This window comes from Dendrobates tinctorius, unplaced genomic scaffold (genome assembly GCF_039654945.1).
Source record: "Dendrobates tinctorius isolate UK_male_01 unplaced genomic scaffold, ASM3965494v1 ptg000102l, whole genome shotgun sequence".
Classification (NCBI taxonomy): domain Eukaryota; kingdom Metazoa; phylum Chordata; class Amphibia; order Anura; family Dendrobatidae; genus Dendrobates; species Dendrobates tinctorius.
The window spans coordinates 9,993,921-10,017,500 of record NW_027361770.1 but is presented as its reverse complement, the minus strand read 5'-3'; the positions used below and the strand labels follow the sequence as shown (position 1 = coordinate 10,017,500).

The 23,580-nt window shown below is 42.0% G+C and overlaps 1 protein-coding gene across 6 annotated transcripts in view; it reads left to right on the top strand.

Annotated features, from left to right (window-relative positions):
* LOC141099730 (poly(rC)-binding protein 3-like) overlaps positions 1 to 23,580 on the top strand; it is a 1,815,006-nt gene that overhangs the window by 1,743,588 nt on the left and 47,838 nt on the right. For all 6 annotated transcript variants that reach the window (XM_073587737.1, XM_073587736.1, XM_073587732.1 and 3 more), the window contains 5 exons: positions 40 to 183; positions 2,113 to 2,154; positions 4,511 to 4,586; positions 6,477 to 6,529; positions 19,475 to 19,644. In XM_073587737.1, the coding sequence (XP_073443838.1) occupies positions 40 to 183; positions 2,113 to 2,154; positions 4,511 to 4,586; positions 6,477 to 6,529; positions 19,475 to 19,644 (485 nt within the window). The remainder of the gene's footprint in view (positions 1 to 39; positions 184 to 2,112; positions 2,155 to 4,510; positions 4,587 to 6,476; positions 6,530 to 19,474; positions 19,645 to 23,580) is intronic.

The window sequence follows — 23,580 nt, the reverse complement described above, 5'->3', positions numbered from 1 at the left end:
TTCATTACATAACTTGAATTTCTCTTTTCTACTTTTCAGTCTCCGCCAAAAGGTGCCACTATACCTTATCGCCCAAAGCCTGCCTCTGGACCTATTATTTTTGCTGGAGGCCAGGTAAGAGCGGATACCATTTTGGCCTCAGCTGGAAATCACACCGTCCTGGCCCAACCTCAACCAGCACCTGTTAGTTTACTCTCTTTTTCCTGGTATAGTATAAGAGTATATGTTGTATAAGACATGGCTTGCATAACGTAGATTAGTTCACTCCAACCGCTTTGTCATTCCAGTGTCGCTATCACTTCTCCTGTTTGCTTCCATAGTTGTATACGTATTGTGCATGCTGTCTTCCCTATTTTTAATTACCTTGCAAATTAATTTATACTTTGTGTTCTCATCCTTCTCATTTATAAACATTTACTACAAATATGACTGAATAGGATACTGACATAGTTGTTATGTTTGCATAATTCATGAATTACAAAATAGGTTTGGCTCAGTTCTCAGATTCTTCATAAGAGGCTTTAAATAAGTGTCCTGTATCTTATTTTATAGACACTCTATTAGGCTACTTTCAGACTTGCGTTTTTTTTACGCTGCGCACCGTGCGCAGTGCAAACGCACATAAAAAATGCATCATGCGTTTGTGTGCGTTTTTTGCGGGTTTGGGTGCATTTTTTTTTTAAAAACGTATGCGGTTTTTTTCGCATACGTGCGCATTACCATGCGCACGTATGCGCACCCATAGACTATAATGGGTGTTTGGGTGAAAAAAACGCATTGCGTGCGCATGCGTCTTTTGGGGGCAAGTCGGACACACAAAAAATGCAACAGGATGCATTTTGTGCGCCCGAGCGCACACTACAAAAAAACGCATGCGCATACAAACGCATGTGTATGCGCACCCATGTAAAGTATAGGAAAAAAACGCATGCTTTTTTTGCGCAAAAAACAGCGCAAAAAAACGCAAGTGTGAAACCAGCCTTAGATTACTATTTGCAAATCAATAAAAACATAAATACAAAAACCCAATGGTACATTTAAAACCAATGGAAAGTAACCATTTTCAGTATACAGTATACTTATATATTTTTTGAAAACAAAAGACTTTACATTGTAAAGGCCCCGTCACACACAGCGAGATCGCCAGCGAGATCACTGATTTTGTGACGCCACAGCGATCTCGCCAGCAATACCGCTGTGTGTGGCATGTATCAGCGACCGGCCCCCCTGCCGGGTATCGCTGATCGTGCTCTTACGTCCTGGGCCATTTTTTGATCGTTGGTCTCCCGCTGGCCAGCACGCTTCGCTGCATGTGACAGCGAGAGACCAACGATCAGCGATGCTGGGAGCTGGTTTCCAATGTAAACAGCGGGTATCTAAGAGCCGCGCGGCTCTTAGTTACCTGCTGTTTACCTTGGATACCAGCTTGCTTGCTGGTCCTGATGGCTGATGGGTCTGTCTATGTGACAGCTCACCAGCGATCAGCTAACTATGTCCCAGCGATCCCATCCACGTCGGATCGTTGGTGGAATCGCTGGGACATTGAAGCATGTAACGGGGCCTTTAGATTCAGTTACAGTTGAAAAAAGACGCAAGTCCATCAAGTTCAACCTCCCTCTATCAAGTATACAACATTATCTATTACTAGATTATACGCACAATGCCATTTGTAACACCTCTAGCTCTTTATTGAGCACAGATATAGTCCCTGCTGTTACAGCATCTTGTGGTTGGGCATTCCACAGTTTCACCACTGTAACTGTAAAGAACCCTTTCCTATTTAGCTGCCAGAATTGCCCTTACTCCACATGTAATAAATGGCCGATAGTCTTTGGAAAGAAAAGTCGAGTGCCAGTCCTTTGTATTGCCAACACTTGTACATGTAAATGAGATCTCCTTTGAGCCATATTTTTTCTAAATTAAACAAGCCCGATCATTGAGCTTCCTATACGCAAATAGCTATTGACACGTATTGCCTACATCTCATTTTATTTCTGCTCACATATACATTTTGTTAAGTCTCAGTATCCTTTACTAAATCACTTTGTAGCACTACCTCTAGTCGTGGTGAGTCTTCCATGTGTAACTTTTTATTTACTTGTCCTTTTCTAGGCATTTGCAATTCAGGGCCAGTATGCTATTCCACATCCAGACGTGAGTCCAGCGCATGTAAATAATATCAGACTTAACCTATTGATTTGTACTGGGTAGCAAATACTTTCTGAAGGAAAGATTTTACTTTTACTTTATTTCAAAACCTCAGATATCAAATACAAAAATATTTAGAATGGAGAGTCCTCAGTAGTTGACACCTTTTAATGGCTAACTGAAAAGATGGTAACAAATCGCAAGCTTTCAAGACTACTCAGGTCTCTTCATCAGGCATAGACTCTTCATCAGGTCTATGCCTGATGAAGAGACCTCAGTAGTCTCGAAAGCTTGCGATTTGTTACCATCTTTTCAGTTAGCCATTAAAAGGTATCAACCACTGAGGACTCTCAATTCTAAATATTACTTCTATCTACTGGCTAACACGGTACAAAGATACAGTGGGGCAAAAAAGTATTTAGTCAGTCAGCAATAGTGCAAGTTCCACCACTTAAAAAGATGAGAGGCGTCTGTAATTTACATCATAGGTAGACCTCAACTATGGGAGACAAACTGAGAAAAAAAAATCCAGAAAATCACATTGTCTGGTTTTTTTTCATTTTATTTGCATATTATGGTGGAAAATAAGTATTTGGTCAGAAACAAAATTTCATCTCAATACTTTGTGATATATCCTTTGTTGGCAATGACAGAGGTCAAACGTTTTCTGTAAGTCTTCACAAGGTTGCCACACACTGTTGTTGGTATGTTGGCCCATTCCTCCATGCAGATCTCCTCTAGAGCAGTGATGTTTTTGGCTTTTCGCTTGGCAACACGGACTTTCAACTCCCTCCAAAGGTTTTCTATAGGGTTGAGATCTGGAGACTGGCTAGGCCACTCCAGGACCTTGAAATGCTTCTTACGAAGCCACTCCTTCGTTGCCCTGGCGGTGTGCTTTGGATCATTGTCATGTTGAAAGACCCAGCCACGTTTCATATTCGATGCCCTTGCTGATGGAAGGAGGTTTGCACTCAAAATCTCACGATACATGGCCCCATTCATTCTTTCATGTACCCGGATCAGTCGTCCTGGCCCCTTTGCAGAGAAACAGCCCCAAAGCATGATGTTTCCACCACCATGCTTTACAGTAGGTATGGTATTTGATGGATGCAACTCAGTATTCTTTTTCCTCCAAACACGACAAGTTGTGTTTCTACCAAACAGTTCCAGTTTGGTTTCATCAGACCATAGGACATTCTCCCAAAACTCCTCTGGATCATCCAAATGCTCTCTAGCAAACTTCAGATGGGCCCGGACATGTACAGGCTTAAGCATTGGGACACGTCTGGCACTGCAGGATCTGAGTCCATGGTGGCGTAGTGTGTTACTTATGGTAGGCCTTGTTACATTGGTCCCAGCTCAGTGAAGTTCATTCACTAGGTCCCCCCGCGTGGTTCTGGGATTTTTGCTCACCGTTCTTGTGATCATTCTGACCCCACGGGGTGGGATTTTGCGTGGAGCACCAGATCGAGGGAGATTATCAGTGGTCTTGTATGTCTTCCATTTTCTAATTATTGCTCCCACAGTTGATTTCTTCACTCCAAGCTGGTTGGCTATTGCAGATTCAGTCTTCCCAGCCTGGTGCAGGGCTACAATTATGTATCTGGTGTCCTTTGACAGCTATTTGGTCTTCACCATAGTGGAGTTTGGAGTCAGACTGTTTGAGGGTGTGCACAGGTGTCTTTTTATACTGATAACAAGTTTAAACAGGTGCCATTACTACAGGTAATGAGTGGAGGAAAGAGGAGACTCTTAAAGAAGAAGTTACAGGTCTGTGAGAGCCAGAAATCTTGATTGCTTGTTTCTGACCAAATACTTATTTTCCACCATAATATGCAAATAAAATGAAAAAAAACCAGACAATGTGATTTTCTGGATTTTTTTTTCTCAGTTTGTCTCCCATAGTTGAGGTCTACCTATGATGTAAATTACAGACGCCTCTCATCTTTTTAAGTGGTGGAACTTGCACTATTGCTGACTGACTAAATACTTTTTTGCCCCACTGTATATATCTTTCCTGTATCAGATATCAAATAATGATCAAAATGAAGTATCTAGCACTCATAGAGAGTATGGTGGCCCAGATACAAAGTAAAAGCTCTATTTCTTTTCATTTGTTTAGTTTTGCATGGATTTAACTTCCACCTTTTAGTATAATTCTGTATGTTAATTTAACAATAAATATGTAATTTCTAATTATTGTACCTTTATTGTAGTTTAGAAACAAACGATTGAACCTCTCTTTCTGTTTTCTTTTTTTTTAATAAATTTGTTTGTTTTTTTTTAAACAATAGATGGTTTTCTGTATTCTGATATAATTACATTTGATTGGTTAGTTCTAATTTCCCATCCTGCCCTGCAGTTGACCAAGCTTCACCAGTTGGCTATGCAGCATACCCCTTTTACTCCCCTTGGGCAGACCACCCCTGGTTTCCCTGGTACGTACCCATGACCCCCTGAGAATATCCTACTTCTTAACACCTTTGTTTCCATGGTCATGACATCATTTTGTCTATTAAATGCAGTCAGTGACCAAAATACCCTTTTACTTTCTTCTCATAATGCACCTTGTTGTGTTTTTGCGCTTTATTTACCTTTCTTAATGTAATCTGCCTTGCTTCCTTATTTTATACCATTAATGTCAACTAAGTATACTTAAAGGGGTTATCTACTGTTTGTTCTTCTGGCGCTCACTGCTTCCTGCTTGCTGTGGGCGGTGTGCCACTGAAGATTGATACTTCGGGCCAGCGACATGGCTGTGTCACTGGCCAGAATTGTGCGCTCTCGGGTACTGCTGGCAGACCCAGCCTGTGCATCATCAGAGAAGCAAAGGGGCCTTAATACTGGCCAAATCTAGGAATTTGGTGGGCTTCAGAGCAGCGCTTGCAAGCCGTGTAGTAAACAGCTTGCAGCCACGGGCTTCTTTTTGGAGAAAACCGGTAACGTAGGCAAAGAGATGTAAACTATGAAATTACAAATTCCTCTCTTCTTGAGAATGGAGAGAATTATTAACAGAAATAAATTGCAAATGTGCTTGCTTTTACAATCACTTGGCAATTTTAACCCTTTATAAACATGAGATAACCCCTTTAATTGTAATGTCTAGGATATAAACTAACATACTCAAGCATGTGCCAGTGTACAGTAATGTGCATTTACAGACTATCTGACTTGTACAGTCAGATAGAGCACATGTTTTACAGGAGGTAAAAGATTCGTAGAAACACTGGGAAATTCAATATCAGATCTGAAATAAATATACAACTTGCATTCTTACACTATAACCAATATGGATTTCTTAGAATGAAATATATGGAAGCAGAAGCTCCTTAGGATGCAGCTGCCTTATAGAGAAATACTTACTTAAACTCTTCAGCAGTTTTGCACCGGACACATGCTTGAGAGGTAATGTTCAGAAATGTACGTTTATCATGTACAGAGTAGAAGTGTAACCAGTGATGCACAACTGCATACATACAACATAGATCTGCCCTATTACATGTAATGGAATAATACAATGGAAGCAGCATGCAGCCATCCATAATCACTCAAAATCAGTGAATATGTAGCTCTCTTTGGCATCTAATTGTACATGATAAAATATATGTGTGCTATCTATGTGATCTTTTCTTGCTTCGTCTTCTCCAGTCCTTTACCTTGTTGCTATTGCTCTGCTCCTTAACCATTTTCCTGATTTAATAATATATTGCATCTTGTTAGTGTAAGCCTTTCCCGGACACCTCGTCTCTCCCTTCTCCTTGTCTTCACTCCCATTTAAAACAAATGTATGCAACTTACAGTATATTCTATTCCTCCTTCCAATAAGCCTTCCTCCCCAAGGTTTCGCAGGCACCACTAACCCTATTTATTTAAATACCACTTGTCTTCCTTGTTATCCTTCCTGAATCCCACTATTTTTCATTTAGCTATATCAAATAATATTTTTTTTCTGTTTTTATTTCTATACGGCAGCGTTTGTCATGAAAAACAGGCAGATAGAAAGGGCAATTTCTAGCTTCACCTAAGTGTATTCTTCTGACATTCAATTTAGTTCCATGTTATGCTATCTAACATTCATCCTGTAACATATAGTATTGGGCTATAGGATTACTATTGCTCATCATTAAACCAACGCTAAGCAAACTATTTTACGGTTCCCTTTTGATAACCATTTCCATGTTGCTGTAAGTTCTGTACTTTTCTTTGCTGCAGTTTGACTGTATCATTTTCCTTTACATCAAAGACGAGTAATGTATGCATATGGTGTAACTTGTTTAGAGCTGCGTTTTGCCTATGACATTTTTTACTTGTTTTTCTTATTTAAACAGGACTGGATGCTACGTCCCCAACCAGTTCTCACGAACTCACGATTCCAAATGATGTAAGTGTCACGCTAAGACATGTCATCTGAACATATGAAAACATTACATCTAAGGCCTATTTCACACTTACGTTTATCAGATCAGTTGTAATCCGTGAAAATGGCGGAAAAAGGATCCGTCTCCATTTTTACAGTAACATGTGCCACTGGACCGTTGTTTTGACGGATCCGGCAAAGGAAAGAGAGGAGAGAGAGAGCTTCCAGGCATGCGCAGTTAAAAATAGAGGACCGTCAACAAAAAGAACGTTGCAGAGTCCGTCTCATCCGCCCGGGAGAGGGTAAAATTTTGGCGGATCCGTCAAAAAACGGACGACCGTCAGTCAAGATCCGCCACTAATGTAAGTCTATGGGGGAAAAAACGGATCCGCCCATTTTTTGGCGGATCCGTTTTTTTCCGAAATTGGCGGATTTTGACTGATGCAAAAAAACTGAAGTGTGAAACAGGCTTAAGACAGATTCTAGATCAAATTTGATTTGCAGGAGGAACACTTGAATCCATCAGGTTGATGTATTTTCTTCATATTGGCCATTATTCCTATATGCATGCACTACAAAGTGTGAGAAACCCAAAAGGAGGTATTCAAACCAGGCAAAAAAATGTATACAGAATATCTACTTGATTACCGTAGATACATGAATTACATATAAAAACAATAAAACAAGGAGATATAAAAAAAAATATGAAAACCAGCTCATGAGGGGAAGGATATGTCCAAAAATAATTAGGCTGATAATATACTCAGAAAATCTTATTACAGTTATATATCCTCCATAGCAAGATAACACTTCAGATAGCCAGCCCATCATACACAGTAATATCATAGAAAAAATATAATGATACAAGATATTCATACAAATGTTCAGTGACAAGATACAGTTGTGCTCAAAAGTTTAAATACCCCAGCAGAATTTTTGCTTTCTTGTCCTTTTTTCAGAGAATATGAGTGATAACACCAAAACTTTTTCTCCACTCATGATTAGTGGTTGGGTGAAGCCATTTATTGTCAAACTAATGTGTTTTATCTTTTTAAATCATAATGACAACCCAGAACGTCCAAATGACCATGATCAAAAGTTTACATACCCTGGTGATTTTGCCCTGATACCATGCACAGAAGTTGACACAAATGGGATTGAATGGCTACTAAAGGTAACATCCTAATCTGTGACCTGTTTGCTTGTAATCAGTGTGTGTGCACAAAAGCTGAGTGAGTTTCTGAGATCCAGAAAGATTCTTGCATCTTTCATCCAGCCTCTGACTTTTCTGGATTGTGATTCATGGGGAAAGCAAAAAAATTGTCAACCGATCTACGGGAAAAGGTAGTTGAACTGTATAAAACAGGAAAGGGATACAAAATATATCCAAGGAATTGATAATGGCAGTCAGCAGAGTTCAAACTACGATTAACAAATGGAAAATCAGGGGCTCTGTAAAAACAAAACCACCGTCAACAAAGATTTTGTTCACAACTGCCAGAAAAATTGTTCGGGATGCAAAGAAAAACTCAGAAATAACATCAGCTGAAATACTGGACTGTCTGAAAACTAGCGGTGTGGCTGTTCCAAGATGCACAATAAGGAAGCATATGAAGAAAAATGGGCTGTATGGTCAAGTCGACAAAAGAAAGTCTTTACTGCACAGATGCCACAAAGTAACTCATCTACAATACACAAAATAGCCCAGAGACAAGCCACAGTAGTTTGGTTATAAATGACTTCACCCAACCACTAACCATGAGTGGAGAAATAGATTTGGTGCTATCTTTCATATTCTCTGAAAAAGGACAAGAAAGCAAAAATTCTCCTGGGGTATGTAAACTTTTGAGCACAACTGTATAAAATATGATATTTACAAAGTGCACATAAATGGCAGAATGCAAAGAAAAATCATTTGTATTGAAAATAGCAATGGCTAAATGCTAGGAGGTATAGATTATATAATAAATAAAGCAAGATAGATGCTAGAGGACATAGGTTATATTCTATATAGCATAAACTAGATCACAATAATAACAATTATAATGAATGATACCCATAAGAATGTCATCACAAATGAATAGGAACATACCACAACCCCCTCACACTACTACAATGCCGTTTCACCTGCGCTTCATCAGGGAGTGTGATGATGCAATGATGTAAGATCAAATATTATTTGCCAGAGGAAGACTTTAAACAGTTAGGTTGACATATCTAATATATAATTGCCAATCGGCTCTGTCACAGCTTCCGGCGATTGTATCGCTATCCCACAATCCACCGCGGCTGGAACTATGCCGACCGCCATATTGGAACACCCAAGTTATGAGTTTTCTGATATCGCGGCCGGTATTAACACTCCCCGCACCACCGGCTGAGCCAATGAGCGTTGCCGCATGGGATTTGAATCCCCTGCCGAGCGGCACAGGATTCAAATCCCCGCCAATGCCGTGCTGCTCTGCTCATTGGCGGAGCTGCTCGCCGGCTGAGGCTTGGCGTGGACTCAGCCGGTGGGGCGGGGATTACTTATTAACATACTTACCTGACCGGGAGGAGCATTGCCGCGGCGCTTCTCTTCTCACCGGAGACTGGGGCAGGAGTACGGTGTCGGAATCGCACATGCACATAGCACTATCAGGCGCCATTTTACTGAAGACACATTTGCAGTGTGCCTTCAGCAATATGGTGCCGGACAGCGCGGTATGGGCATGCGCGTACTCCGGCGCTTCTCCCCCGGCCTCCGGCAGAACGGGACAGCGCTGGAGCACAGGGAAGAAAGGTGAGTATAAATTTTTTTTTTGTATGTGTGCAGTTTAATAGGGGTGAGAGGACCATACATATCAGGATAGGGGGCTGAGAGGTAGCATGCATACCAGGATAGGGAGTGAGGGGACCATGCATATCAGGATTGGGGTTGAGAGGACCATGCATATCAGGATTGGGGGTGAGAGGACAATGCATACCAGGATAGGGGGTGAGAGGACAATGCATACCAGGATAGGGGGTGAGGGGGACCAAGCATATCAGGATAGGGGGTGAGGGGACCATGCAGATCAGGATATGGGGGTGAGAGGACCATGCATATCAGGATAAGGGGGTGAGAGGACCATGCATATCAGGATAGGGGGTGAGGGGACCATGCATACTAGGATAGGGGGGTGAGAGGACCATGCATACCAGGATTGGGGGCTGAGGGGACCATGCATACCAGGATAGGGATGAGGGGGGACCATGCATATCAGGATTGGGGGGTGAGGGGACCATGCATACCAGGATACGTGTGTGAGGGGACCATGCATACCAGGATTGGGGGGTGAGGGGACCATGCATACCAGGATTGAGGGTGATAAGACCATGCATACCAGGATTGGGGGGTGAGAGGACTATGCATACCAGGATAGGGATGTGAGAGCGCCATGCCTACCAGGATAGAGGGGGGAGAGGACCATGCACACCAGGATAGGGGGTGAAAGGACCATGCATACCAGGATAGGGGGGTGAGGGGACCATGCATACCAGGATAAAGGGGTGAGAGGACCATGCATACCAGGATAGGGGGGTGGGGTGAGAGGGCCATGCATACTATGATAGGGGGGTGAGAGGACCATGCATACCAGCAAAGGGTGGTAAGAGGACCATGCATACTAGGATAGGGGGGGGTGAGAGGGCCATGCATGCATTCAAATCCCATGCGGCACCGCTCATTGGCTCAGCCGGCGGGGCGGGGGATTTTAATCCCGCGCCGCTAATTGGTGGGGGATTCAAATCCCGCACGACACCGCTCATTGGCTGAACCGCCCGCCGCTGGATATTAATTTCACCACACTCACGATGCAATAGCATCGGGCCTAGTTCTATTTTTTTTATTTTCGCCATTGTTCCTACATGCATGCAATATGCAAACTGTGTCCATCATATCAAGATGGACAGTTATCCAATAACAAAGTCATGTGTTATACGATCCCTGGATTAGTGCTGCCAATGGTAAGCACAAACAGTCCATCAAAGTCACTCACTAACCTTTTAATTACAAAAGGAAAATTGGAATGACAATTGGTCCGACATCCAGACACTTTAGCTCGTTACCAATATTTCAGTGTGAAGACTCCAGACTGATTGTATATTACAAGTGTAAAGAGTCTCAGAGTGTGAACTATCTTTTATTTTACAGCCCAGCTCCACTAGAGTTTGCATTGTCCATAGGATAGTCTTGTGCGCAGTGTAGTGCAAAGAACAGTGGCCCACTGTAAAACTGCTGCTAATGTGAACAATGACGAACTAAAGACAGCGAGTGAACTCCTTAATAAGACTGTGTTAACTCGACGCAGTATGAACAGAACGCACAATACGCAGCTCTGTTAGCTTCACACATAGGTAGAACTAAAGGGTTGCGCTCTCTCTGTAACTGATCTGTGCCTATCGCATACGTGGCCGAAACAGATGCTGAGTCACAAGAAAAATACAAAAAACTGACGTTAACTACAAACTCTGTAGACAGGGGAGCAGAGCTCTTTGGTTGGATCTAGCCCTGTACGTTCACTGTGCTAACCACACACGTGGGTAACAGATGCTAAGCCAAGCGGGTAAAAAAAGCCCTAACTAATAAAATTCAGGAGGTAACTAAACACACACATGTGCATACAGATTGGTAGGGTATCCACTCACACACGCCAACCTTAAATGATACTAGCACACCGGCATGCGCCTCTGAGAACCTTTTATACACCAGGCTCATGTCCATACAGACAGGACCTTGCCGGTGGACCAATCCGGAGCTGCCACATCACCAGAGCAGCTGATGTCCGACCTCCAATAGGAAGACACCACATCACAGACATGCTCAGTAAGGTGATCTCTGGACTTGGCCTCCAGAGCTCAAGGCTGCACCTGTATGCCACTGGTTACTAAAGGCTTAGCTGGAGGGTCAGCAGTAACCAAACACATGGCATGAACCTGAGCAAGACACTTGGACTGACGCCTGTACTGAGCAGCAGTCACAGCAGCAGGACCAGAATGGGAGACTGCAGGGCCAGACAAGGCTTGGGATCCATCCTGTGCAGAGGGAAAATCCCAACGCATAACATCCTCTTTGTAGGTCATCTCTAAATCATTAAGATTTTGTGGCTGTCGCTTGGCAACTTGAAACTTCAACTCCATCCATAAGTTTTCTATGAGATTAAGGTCTGGAGACAGGCTAAGCCACTCCATGACCTTTATGTGCTTTTTGAGCCACTCCTTTGTTGCTTTGGCTGTATGTTTTGGGTGATTGTCTTGCTGGAAGACCCAGCCACAACCCATTTTTAACGTCCTGACGGAGGGAAGATGGTTGTCACTCAGGATTTTACGTTACATGGTTCCATCCATTCTCCCATTGATGCGCGGTGAAGTAGTCCTGTGAACTTAGCATAGAAATACCCCCAAAACATAATGTTTCCAACTCCATGCTTGACAGTGAGTACAGTTTTCTTTGGGTCATAGTTAGCATTTCTCTTCCTCCAAATACGGCGAGTTGAGTTAATTCCCAAGAGCTCAATATTTGTCTCATCTGACCACAGCACATTCTCCCAATCACCAACAGAATCATCCAGGTGTTCATTGGCAAGCTTCAGACGGCCCTGCACATGTGCCTTCTTGAGCAGGGGGATCTTGCCGACACTGCAGGATTTTAAACCTTTACGGCGTAATGTGTTACCAATGGTTTTCTTGGTGACTTTGGTTCCAGCTGCCTTGAGATCATAAACAAGTTCCCCCGTGTAGTTTTAGTCTGATCTCTCACCTTCCTCATGATCAAGAATACCTCACAGAGTGAGATTTTGCATGGTGCCCCAGATCGATGTTGATTGACAGTCATTTTGCATTTCTTCCCTTTTCTTACTATTGTGCCAACAGTTGTCTCCTTCTCACCCAGCGTCTTTCTTATAGTTTTGTAGCCCATTCTGTTGTGAGTTCATTTTTCCCTTCACCATTGAGGTCTGATGAACTCCCTCCTCTAGTGAAGGAAGGTAGTGAGACTGATTACCAAACACCTGGGCAGATAGATGATGACTGGGTGGCTGGAATTGAGGACTGGATATAAGGCTGCCGACGCCCTTCTTCCTGGCTGGTGATTTTCCTGCTGGATTCTTGGAGACCAGTCTGATTCCTGCGTCTCAAAGCTAAGTTTTTCTGCTCTGCTTTGTACTCTTCAGTTTTGTTTTTGTTTTGCCTTGTTTTTGGGAGTTCTGCCATCCCCGGCCGGGGGTGAGCTGAATTCCATTTTTGTCTCTGATCTGTTGATCTTTTGCTCTGTCTTCAGAATATACCTGAGTGCTGATATAGTCTTTTGAAGCCTAGCGACTTCAGGGCCTGTTTTTCCTATCAGTCGGTTGGCTCATTTTGATAGGGTTTTTGCGGATGGCAGACAGCAGCTTTCCTATCCTGTCCTATGTAGTTAGCTTGGGCCCCATCATTTGCTCAACCTATCTTTCTATCTGTGTTAGTGTTTTCATCTTGCTTCACCGTCATTATATGTTGGGGGCTGCCTATTGCTTTGCGGTCTGCTCTGGGGCAGTTTAGTTTTTCCCCTTTCTGTCTTTAGGCTATGTAGTTCTCCGGCTGTGATCGAGGGGTCTAGGGCACCGTAGGAACCCCCCACGGCTACTACTAGTTGTTGTGGATAGGTTCAGGGGTCTGCAATCCGATAGCTGCCAACCTCTCTGGTTTTTCTGGACTTAGCTGGTGTTTTGTTTTTTCCTCCTTCTGTGACTCATCATAACACCATTCCAGCTTTGTGCAGGTCTATGATCTTGTCCCTGACATCCTTATAAAACTCTTTGGTCTTGCCCATGTTGTAGAGGTGAGAGTCTGACTGATTAATTGAGTCTGTGGACAGGAGTCTTTTGTAAAGGTGACTATGTAAGACAGCTGTCTTTAATGCAGGTAACAAGATGATTAGGAGCGTCTGACTGGTCTGTAGAAGCCAGAACTCTTAGTGGTTGGTAGGGGATCAAATACTTATTTCTCACTGCAAATTGCAAATAAATTTATACAATGTGATTTTCTGGATTTTATTTTTGATATTCTATCTCTCAATGTTAAAATTAACCTACTCTTAAAATTATAGACTGTTCATGTCTTTGTCAGTGGGCAAACTTACAAAATCAGCAAGGTATCAAATAATTATTTCCCCCACTGTATATACTGTATATATAGTGTCATTTATTATGTATCCAATGAAGATCCCAAATAAAGGTGCAGAAACTTATTGCATTTCCCAATGAACACATATTTGTCTTCACTTGACCAGATTCCTGTATTCCATTCCCGACAACATACAATCCAGAAGAATCATCGGTTTTGAAGGGGGCTTACTTTTTGTCTGTTTTTTTTCTCAGTATAATATAGTGACTCGTGTATAAGCCGAGTTTTTCAGCACATTTTTTGTTCTAAAAACACCCCCCTTGGCTTATACACAAGTTATTATTCCAGAAAGCCGGCGGGGAGGGGAAGCGGCAGGTCACAGAGGCAGGAGCCGGTGGCTGTGGCTAAAGCCTGTGCCGCTGCTGTAATAGCGCACAGTGGCAGCTGCAGACGCTGACTTCCAGCACACAGACATCATACTCACCTACCTGCGCGCCCTGGGTGCTGGCACTGCATCTCGTTCCAGCTGCCGGCGCTTGCAGCTCTTCCTGCCGAGCGGTCACGTGGCCCTGCTCATTAAGGTAGTCTATATGCAATGCTCACCACTCCCATACGTGCGGAGTGCATATTCATTACTTTGATGAGCAGGGCCACGTGACCGCTTGGCAAGAAGATCTGCAGATGTCGGCATCCGGAAATGAGATGCAGTGCCAGCACCCAAGGTGCACAGGTAGGTGAGTAGGATGTTTGTTTGTCTTTTTTTCAATAGGAAACATGCAAACAGGGATAGGGGATAAGGAGCCATGCATACAGGGATGGACTAAGGAGCCATGCATACAGGGAAGGGATGGGGTGCCATGCAGCCATGCAAACAGGGACGGGACGGGGAGGCATGCATACAATGACAGGGACGGGGGAGCAATGCATACATGGACTGGACAGGGAGCCATGCATACAATGACAGGGACAGGGGAGCCATGCATACCAGGACAGGGATGAGGGGACAATGAATACCCGGCTCATACTCGAATCAATAAGCTTACCCAGTTTTCCGTGGCAAAAGTAGGTGCCTGGGCTTATACTCGAGTATATACGGTTTATCAATGTATAAGTACTGTACATGTGCTTTCTTTGATAACTTTGTCATTTTTAGAATTCTAATGCCTGCAACTGCATAGTTCCTTGTGTGCTTTTCAGTTACACGATGAATCTCCCTACTGGAAACTGCTGTTGTGGAAACTGCAGTAGTCAAACACCCATCCCCTCATTTTGTGATCTGCAGCCGTTCTGTATAATGCTATTGAGCGTTCTGCTTTTACTCCTCACTTTGGCTCAGTGTCTAGCGCAGGGGATTGATAAGTAAGTTGTAAAATAGGTCAGCATCAAAGTAGATATGGTCTAAATATTGCCTTCATATTTCAAATTATAAAAATGTTAGCAGTTTTCCCTTGTAGAAAAATATATCTGTAGTTTTTCAATATGATTTATAAAAAAATGGTTAAAATAAAATGCCTAAAATAAAACATAGGTTGTTTAAATAAAATAATATTGTTATACTCTAATATTTAAATGCAAACCCAGACAGAAAAATGGAGTAGCCATGAATCACCAAAAAGTTATGTAATTGTTCTAGATGTTCTAATAAAATTATGATTTTATCCTAATTGGAGGCTATTCATATCTACTCCATTTTTCTGTCTGGGTTTGCATGTTATAGGATTACTCCACCAATTATGGGGGGGAACTTTACTATTTTTTGTTCCTAACCTCATCTATCTATTATGTGCTATTTGAATATTTGGTTTATAATATTTAGATGTTTCAACCCCAGATATTAAACATATGATTTACAGTACAGTTAGCAATTTTGAGACAAAAAAGTATAGCATTTAATGGGGTAACCCACTACTTAGAGACAACTCATTCTTAAATGCTGTATTAGCTTGGGTAAAATAAAAAATAAGATACTCCCCTCCTGGATCAGTACCATACCTGGCCCTTGGGTGCAATTATTATGCTACATTAGGCCGGTTTCACATTTGCGTATGGAGGAGCTGTGGAGGGCTGCGGACTTCCTCCGTGAAGCTCTGCCCACGGCTGCACCTCCTCCAGTCAGCTCCGCCTCTGTCGGCATGCGGCCTGCATACCCTATCTTTAGCATTAGGCACGCAGGCCATGCCGATGTATGCGGATGCCTCCGCATGCATCATTTTGACAGTGCGGCGACCTGCTCCGAACGCAATGTGTTGCATTTTGGTGCGGTCACTGCACCGTCAAAACGACGCATGCGGAGGCATCCACATACATCGGCACGGCCTGCGTACCTAATGCTAAAGATAGGGTACGCAGGCCACATGCCGACGGAGGCAGAGCTGACTGGAGGAGGTGCGGCCATGGGCGGAGCTTCTCAGAGGAAGTCCGCAGCCCTCCGCAGCTCCTCCATACGCAAATGTGAAACCGTCCTTAGCGCTGCAGCCTATCAGCAGTCACCAATGGGCTGCAGAACACACACCTCCCTCAGATGTTTGCATTTCATCCAAGGCAAGTGTGAACGCTGCAGCCCATTAGTGGCCCCTGATTGGCTGCAGTGCTTATATGGCATAATAATGCCAACATTACTGGTACAGCGCTGACGCAGGGGATGGTACCTTTTCTGTTAATTTTACATGGAGAAATACAGCATTTACAAAGGGTTGGTCAAATAGTGGACAACCCAATCTTTTTAAAAGATATATAAAATTCACAAACTTTGAATTACTTCAGCAAGATGAATTCCGTGCCCTGCAAAATACGAAAATTGGTTTGTGAGAATCATAGTATACTTGATTGTTTTAAATAATTTATTTAAAATACAATCTACCACTGATTTTAATTGCGGCACTTATTGTCTTCATTGACATTCACACATGGTTTTTCAGAGATTTCAGCATAATTACTGGTTCTAGTAGCAACAATGTGCATAATGGATACAGTATATTAATACTTCCTGCCCCTGTTATTAATTACCTAGTAATTATGCACTGCACTTTCTTCAGGGTCCTGCAAGACTTTTTCAAGACTGAATTAGTTTCAGACAATAGTGGGCATTATCATTTAAAGTTTACATAAGAATCAATGACATTAGCATAGCTCTCATGTGCATTACGGAAAGAAAAGACAAAATTTAGTAGTAGGCTAAATATATATTTTTACTGACAAGCAAAATTTTTTGGGGGTATAACAAAAATACATGTTATCTGTAAATTTCTAAGCTAATTTATTATATTGAAATTGTAATTTATGCTGAAAGCATAGCTATCACACTGTTAAATACCAACTTAGGGATTATTTTGTCTAGCTCTCCATGTTATACTCAGCTGTGGGTCCAGCCTATGTCTTCACATTTTCCTTGCGTGAGAAGTGCTCATGGGTTGTTAGGACAGTCAAGTGAAGGCCTCCATCAGCTATGTTCATACATCATAGTCAAGCAGGGGTTGTCCACCTGCAATCAATGTATGAGACCCCCCAGAATGAAATAAACATTATTCACCTTACCGATCCTTCACCAATACTGTCCCAATGCTACCTAATCCCATGCCTTTATACTTTTTGGCATCTAAAGGATGGCATGTGATTGACTGGCGTCCAAGTGACCTATTTGTCACAGTCACTCAGGCATTCTTAAAATGGGAGCAATGAGGGAACAATTCTGTGAGGTTTTGTTAAATTTTTTTAGTTGGTAGCGAACATTGTGGTAGGTAGGGGAAAATCCCACATGACAATACACTGCAATACCAAAGTATTGACATGTAATGTACCCCTGATTGATACTGGATTTAAAAAAATATCTTTTAAATAATTCTCAAAAACCTTTAAAAACATATCCACAAAATATGAATTCAAATCATCCCTCTTTTTCCATTTGCTAATTAAAAAAAGCAAGATGGGTCAATAAGGGTGCACTGCCCAGGAGGTTTCCACACTCCCCAATCCACAATACAGAAAAACATAGGACAAGGCCAGCATTCCTTTAGAATTTAATCAGTGTAGATGGTGTAATTCATGTGTTCATTAATTGCAGAGTGATATTGGGTAGTGTTTGTAAAAGTGTCTGTATATTGACCACAGTGTATATGTGCCTGCAGATTAATATAACCCCATTACGACCTAGGACATATAGGTACGTCATAGGTCATCTACCTTTGTTTGATGCAGTCTCGGGTCAGACCTCATCTGGAATACTGTGTCCAGTGTTGGGCACCACATTTTTAAAAAGACATCAACAATCTGGAGCAAGTTCAGAGAAGAGTGACCAGAATGGTGACCAGTCTGCAAACCATGTCCTATGAGTAACAGTTGCAGGATTTGGGAATGTTTAGCTTGCAAAAGAGAAGATTGAGAGGAGACTTAATAGCTGTCTACAAATACCTCAAGGGCAGTCACACTGTAGAAGGATCATCTTTATTCTCATTTGCACAAGGAAAGACTAGAAGCAATGGGATGAAACTGAATGGGAGGAGTCACAGATTAGATATTAGAAAAAACGTTTTGACAGGGCGATCAATGAGTGGAACAAGCTGCCACGAGAGGTGGTGAGTTCTCCTTCAATAGAAGTCTTCAAACAGAGGCTGGACAGGCATCTGACTGGGATGATTTAGCGAATCCTGCTTTGAGCAGGGGGTTGGACCAGATGGCCCAGGAGGTTCCTTCCAACTCTACCATTCTATGATTCTATGATCTTTTCAGGCTCAAGCCCTGCTATGTGTAGCACAAGCAATCGGATGATGAAGCTTCAAGTCTCCTAAGGGGACTATTGAAGCCAGTAAAATGTGTAAAAAAAAAGTAGTAAAAAATATTTTAAAAATGTGAAAAATATAAAAGTTTATATCACCCCCTTTTGCCCCATTCAAAATAAAACAATAAAAAAATCACTGATATCGCTGTGTTCAGAAACGCCCAATCTATCAAAATATAGACTAAATTGATCCGATTGGTAAACGATGTAACGATAAAAAAAAAATAAAAAATCTCTTTTTGGTCATAGAAGCACAGCAATACAATGCAATAACAGGCGATCAAAGCATTGTGTCTACCCCAAATTGGTGTCTATGAAAAAGTCAGCTCAGGGCACAAAAAATATGCCTTCACCCAGCCCCAGATCCCAATAAATGGAGACGCTATGAGTCTTGGAAACTGGCACCTTTTTTTTCACCACTTAACTTAAAAAGAACCTATACATGTTTAGTATTTACAAACTCGTAATGACCTGGGGAATCATAATGGCTGGTCAGTTTTATCATTCAGTGAACATGGTAAAAAAAATTGTAGAATTGCATTTTTTTTTTTCAACTTCACCGCACTTGGATTTTTTTTCTCCATTTTCCATAATGCTATATGGTAAAATGAATGGTGTTGTTCAAAAGTAGAACTTGTTCCGCAAAAAGCAAGCCCTCACTTGGCCATATTGACTAAAAAATAAAAAAGTTATGGCTCTGGGAAGAAGGGAAGCAACCGAAAATGCAAAAATGGAAAATCCCAAGGTCATGAAGGGGTTAAAACTATTCACGTGCTGGCCTTGTCCTATGTTTTTTAGCATAAATTCTACAGTCACTCACATTGAGCAATCAATCACTGATGCTTTGCTAAATTTTATTTTAATATGTTACAGCATTTACAGTGGTTAAAAAGAAAAAAAAAAACAGGTTTGGACAATTCCTTTAAGCACCTTAAAGAGAACTGTATCTAAATTGCCATTATCTCTTCATTTTTATTTATTCAAAAAATGTTCCTTAATACACCCATATGAATATTTGTGTTTATTCTTACTTGTTAGAAAACTTGTAATGACGCACTGTTTCTGGCCTTCAGTTAATAGGCTGCATTATTGGTCGACAAGGCAGCAAAATCAATGAAATCAGGCAAATGTCCGGCGCACAGATCAAAATTGCCAACGCGTCAGAAGGCAATGGAGAAAGACAAGTCACGATTACCGGATCTCCTGCAAACATCAGCTTAGCACAATACCTTATTAATGCCAGGTAAGCGCTCAAATTACCAATTGTAAATTTTCCCTGTCTTAAAGGATTTTTTTAAAGTACCCAGTTTAGCTGAAGATAGATCAAACAATCAAGGTTTATGCAATGTTTAATACATTGTAGTTACTTCCATAGTGCAGTCCAATGGGTTTTATAAACTATAAGTAAATACTGTGGAATACATAATCAGAGACTGTAGCATATAGCGTGGCGTATACTTAATTCTACCACAAGAATACAGTCATCATAACATAACCACAGGCTCAGTATTTTGGAAGCGCAATTACAAATATGGAAAGGAAAGGTCTGTCTATATACTTTAATGAAATGACACAAGACCAGACAGCAAGACAGATTTAATTTGTAAGCTGGAAATTACATTCCCAACTTATTACGAAAATCTGCTTTTGCAAAATACGGTAGATATTACATTTAGCTTTACCATTAACAGTGCAGATATGAGAAAATTGGCAGCATAAGGAGGCATGTGATGTTCAACTACATCAATCTTTCAACTAAATCCTTTTGATGGCTGCCTCACATTCCACTAGTCATAGCAATAATAAGTCGAATCTGTAAAATAATAATACAGTGAACAAGCCATTACCTTAATTTACTTTCAGGTCTGTCTTCTTGATTGCTCATTTGTTAATATAGTACATACAATACACACAGAATCTGATATAGGATTACTTTTAGTAGTATGTTTAATATCGAAAAGGAATACCTCTAAATTATAGCAATAGTTAAAACCAGTGCCGAAACTAGAGTCTGATGGGCACTGGTGTACGATTTGGACCTGCCCCCTCCCCCCCCACACACACACATACATTTTGGTCAGCTGTATGGGCTCTTGTAGCTTTCTAAATCCTACAAACAAGTTGCACGCATTCCCCTGTTATGTAGTAATGTCCCCCGTCTTGGGCCCATCGTAGTATATATGTCCCCCATCCTGGTATATATGTCCACCATGCTGATATATATGTTCCTCTTCCTGGTCCCATCCTGTTTTACATATCTCACATCCTGATATACAGCTCTGGCAAAGATTAAGAGACCACCACATCAAAACCCTGTCATGGGCAGCCCATTCTCCAGACCTGAACCCCATTGAAAACCTCTGAAATGTAATCAAGAGGATGAAGGATAATCACAAGCCATCAGACAAGGAAGAACTGCTTAAATTTTTGAGCCAGAAGCAGTGTGAAAGACTGGTGGAAAGCATGCGAAGGCGCATGAAAGCTGTTTTTAAAAATCATGGTTATTCCACAAAATATTGATTTCTGAACTCTTCCTGAGTTAAAACTTTAGTATTATTGTTTCAAAATGATTATGAACTTGTTTTCTTTGCATTATTTTAGGTCTGAAAATACTGGGTTTTTTTCAATTCTGACCATTTTTCTTTGTCAGAAAAAAAAATACAAAATTTATTGCTTAGAAATTCGGAGACATGTTGTCAGAAGTTTATAGATGAAAAGAACAATTTACATTTTACTCAAAAATATACCTATAAATAGAAAAATCAGACAAACTGAACATTTGGAAGTGGTCTCTTAATTTTTGCCAGAGCTGTATATGTCCCTCATCCTAGGCCCCATGCTGGTATATATATCGCCCATCCTGGGCCTCATCTTGGTATATATATCCCCCATCCTGTTATATATTCCGCATCCTGGTATATATGTCCCCCATTCTGCTGCTATTCTTTAATGCATAGAAACAAAAAGATTCTACTCACCTTCCATCTGTTCCCTGCTCACTGCCATGTGCCTCCAGTCACATGCACACGGACATCAGCTGCTGGCCTCTAAATAGCCGGCAGTGTGCATTGTAGCCCAAAGACCCAGTGGGTCTCTGCGCAGTAGAGGACGCACATCCAGATGAAGTTGGCACTGACGTTGGTGGACCCATCACCCACACAGGCCTGGTTGCGATCACAATCTCTGTGACTGTGATCGTTACTCCCCTGATTAAAACAGTGTTGTGAGTTCATTTTCCCCTTCGTCACTGAGGTCTTGTGAACTCCCTATTCTGGTAAAGGAAGGTAATGAGCCTGATTATCAGGCACCTGAGTCTAATGAGGATGACTGGCTGAGTGGAGTCACGGACTGGATATAAGGCTGCCGACTCCCTTCTGCCCTGCGGGTGATTTCTCTGTGGACTTCTAGGACACCGGTCTGATTCCTGCTCCCCTAAAGCTAAGTTTTTGCTTTGCCTGTTGCATTTGTGTTTTGTTTTTGTTTTCCTTGCTTTTCTGGATTCTGCCATTCCCTGCTGGGGTGAGCTGAATCTCCTTTTGCCTGTTGCTCTGTCTTCAGAATATTCCTGAGTACTAACATAGCTTTTTGAAGCCTAGCGTCTTCAGGGCCTTTTTCATTGTCAGTCTGTTGGCTCTTATTTTCATAGGGTTTTTCACGGATTGCAGACAGCAGCCTTCCTGTCCTTTCCTATGTAGTTAGCTTGGGCCCCATCTTTGCTCAGTCTATCTTTCTGTCTGTGTTAGTGTTTTCATCTTGCTTCACCGTCATTATATGTTGGGGGCTGCCTACTGCTTTGGGGTCTGCTGTGGGGCAGTTTAGAATTCCCCTTTCTTTCTTTAGGCTTAGTTAATTCTCCGGCTGTAATCGAGGGGTCTAGGGCATCGAAGGAACCCCCCACGGCTACTGCTAGTTGTGTTGATAAGTTCAGGGGTCTGCAATCCATTAGCTGCCAACTTCTCTGGTTTTCTGGACTTAGCTAGCATTTCTGGTTTTGCCTCCTACGGTGACTCAATCATAACAGAATCACCCGCCATACCGCAGATCCTAGGGTACTCAATAGCAGGAAAGAATTGTGCTTAAAAAAAAAAAGGTGTGTGTATATTCTTTCCTCTATATCTCTGAGGCCATAGGGGGAATTTTTTTTTTCTCTCAAAGGAGAAAAAGCAATTGTCTGATCATGTGGAGCAGCTCGCTGCGGAAGTGCGGGGAATTTCCGCCTACCTTGCTCATTCGCATGCTGTTGAACCAAAAATCCCTACATTTTTGGGGATTGATCTAAATTTTTGAGTTTCAAAAATAATTGTAAATTATTTTTTGCCTTGAAGCCTAACTCGTCAGGGTGCTCCGCGCACCAGGTTAAAATCGTCATCTCTTTGCTGCGTGGCGATCCCCAGGATTGGGCGTTTTCTTTGAAACCAGATGATCCTATTCTGACTAATGTGAACGCATTCTTTCAAGCTTTGGGGTTGTTGTATGACGAACCTAATGCTATTGATCAGGCTGAAAAGACCCTGTTGGCATTGAACCAGGGTCGAGATTCTGCAGAGTTGTACTGTCAAAAGTTCCGAAAGTGGGCGGTCCTTACTACCTGGAATGATAATGCCTTGGCTGCTCTCTTTCGGAAGGGTTTGTCAGAAGCCGTAAAAGATACTATGGTGGGATTTCCTGTTCCCTCTGGTCTGGACGATTCTATGTCATTAGCCATTCAGGTTGGTCGGTGTTTGCGTGAACGCAGGATTACACGAGAGGTGTTGCCACCGGTTGAACAGACGTCTGAACCTATGCAATGTGATAGAGTTTTGTCTAAGGCGCAACGTCAGGAGTTGAGAAGGCATAATAAGCTGTGCTTTTTTTGTGGAGATGCCTCGCATATTATTTCTGTTTGTCCTAAACGAGAGAAACGCTTTGCACACACGTTTTCTGTTGGTGGTGTTCAACCTAAGTTTCTTCTGGCAATTACTCTGATCTGCTCCCTGTCCACATTTTCCGCCAAGGCTTTTGTGGATTCGGGAGCAGCGCTAAACCTAATGGACTTGGATTTTGCTAAACTTTGTGGATTTCCGATGACACCTCTGCAGATGCCTATCCCTTTGAGGGGGATTGATGCTACTCCTTTGGCTAAAAATAAACCTCAGTTTTGGACCTAGGTGGTCATGCGGGTCGCCCCAGACCATCAAGA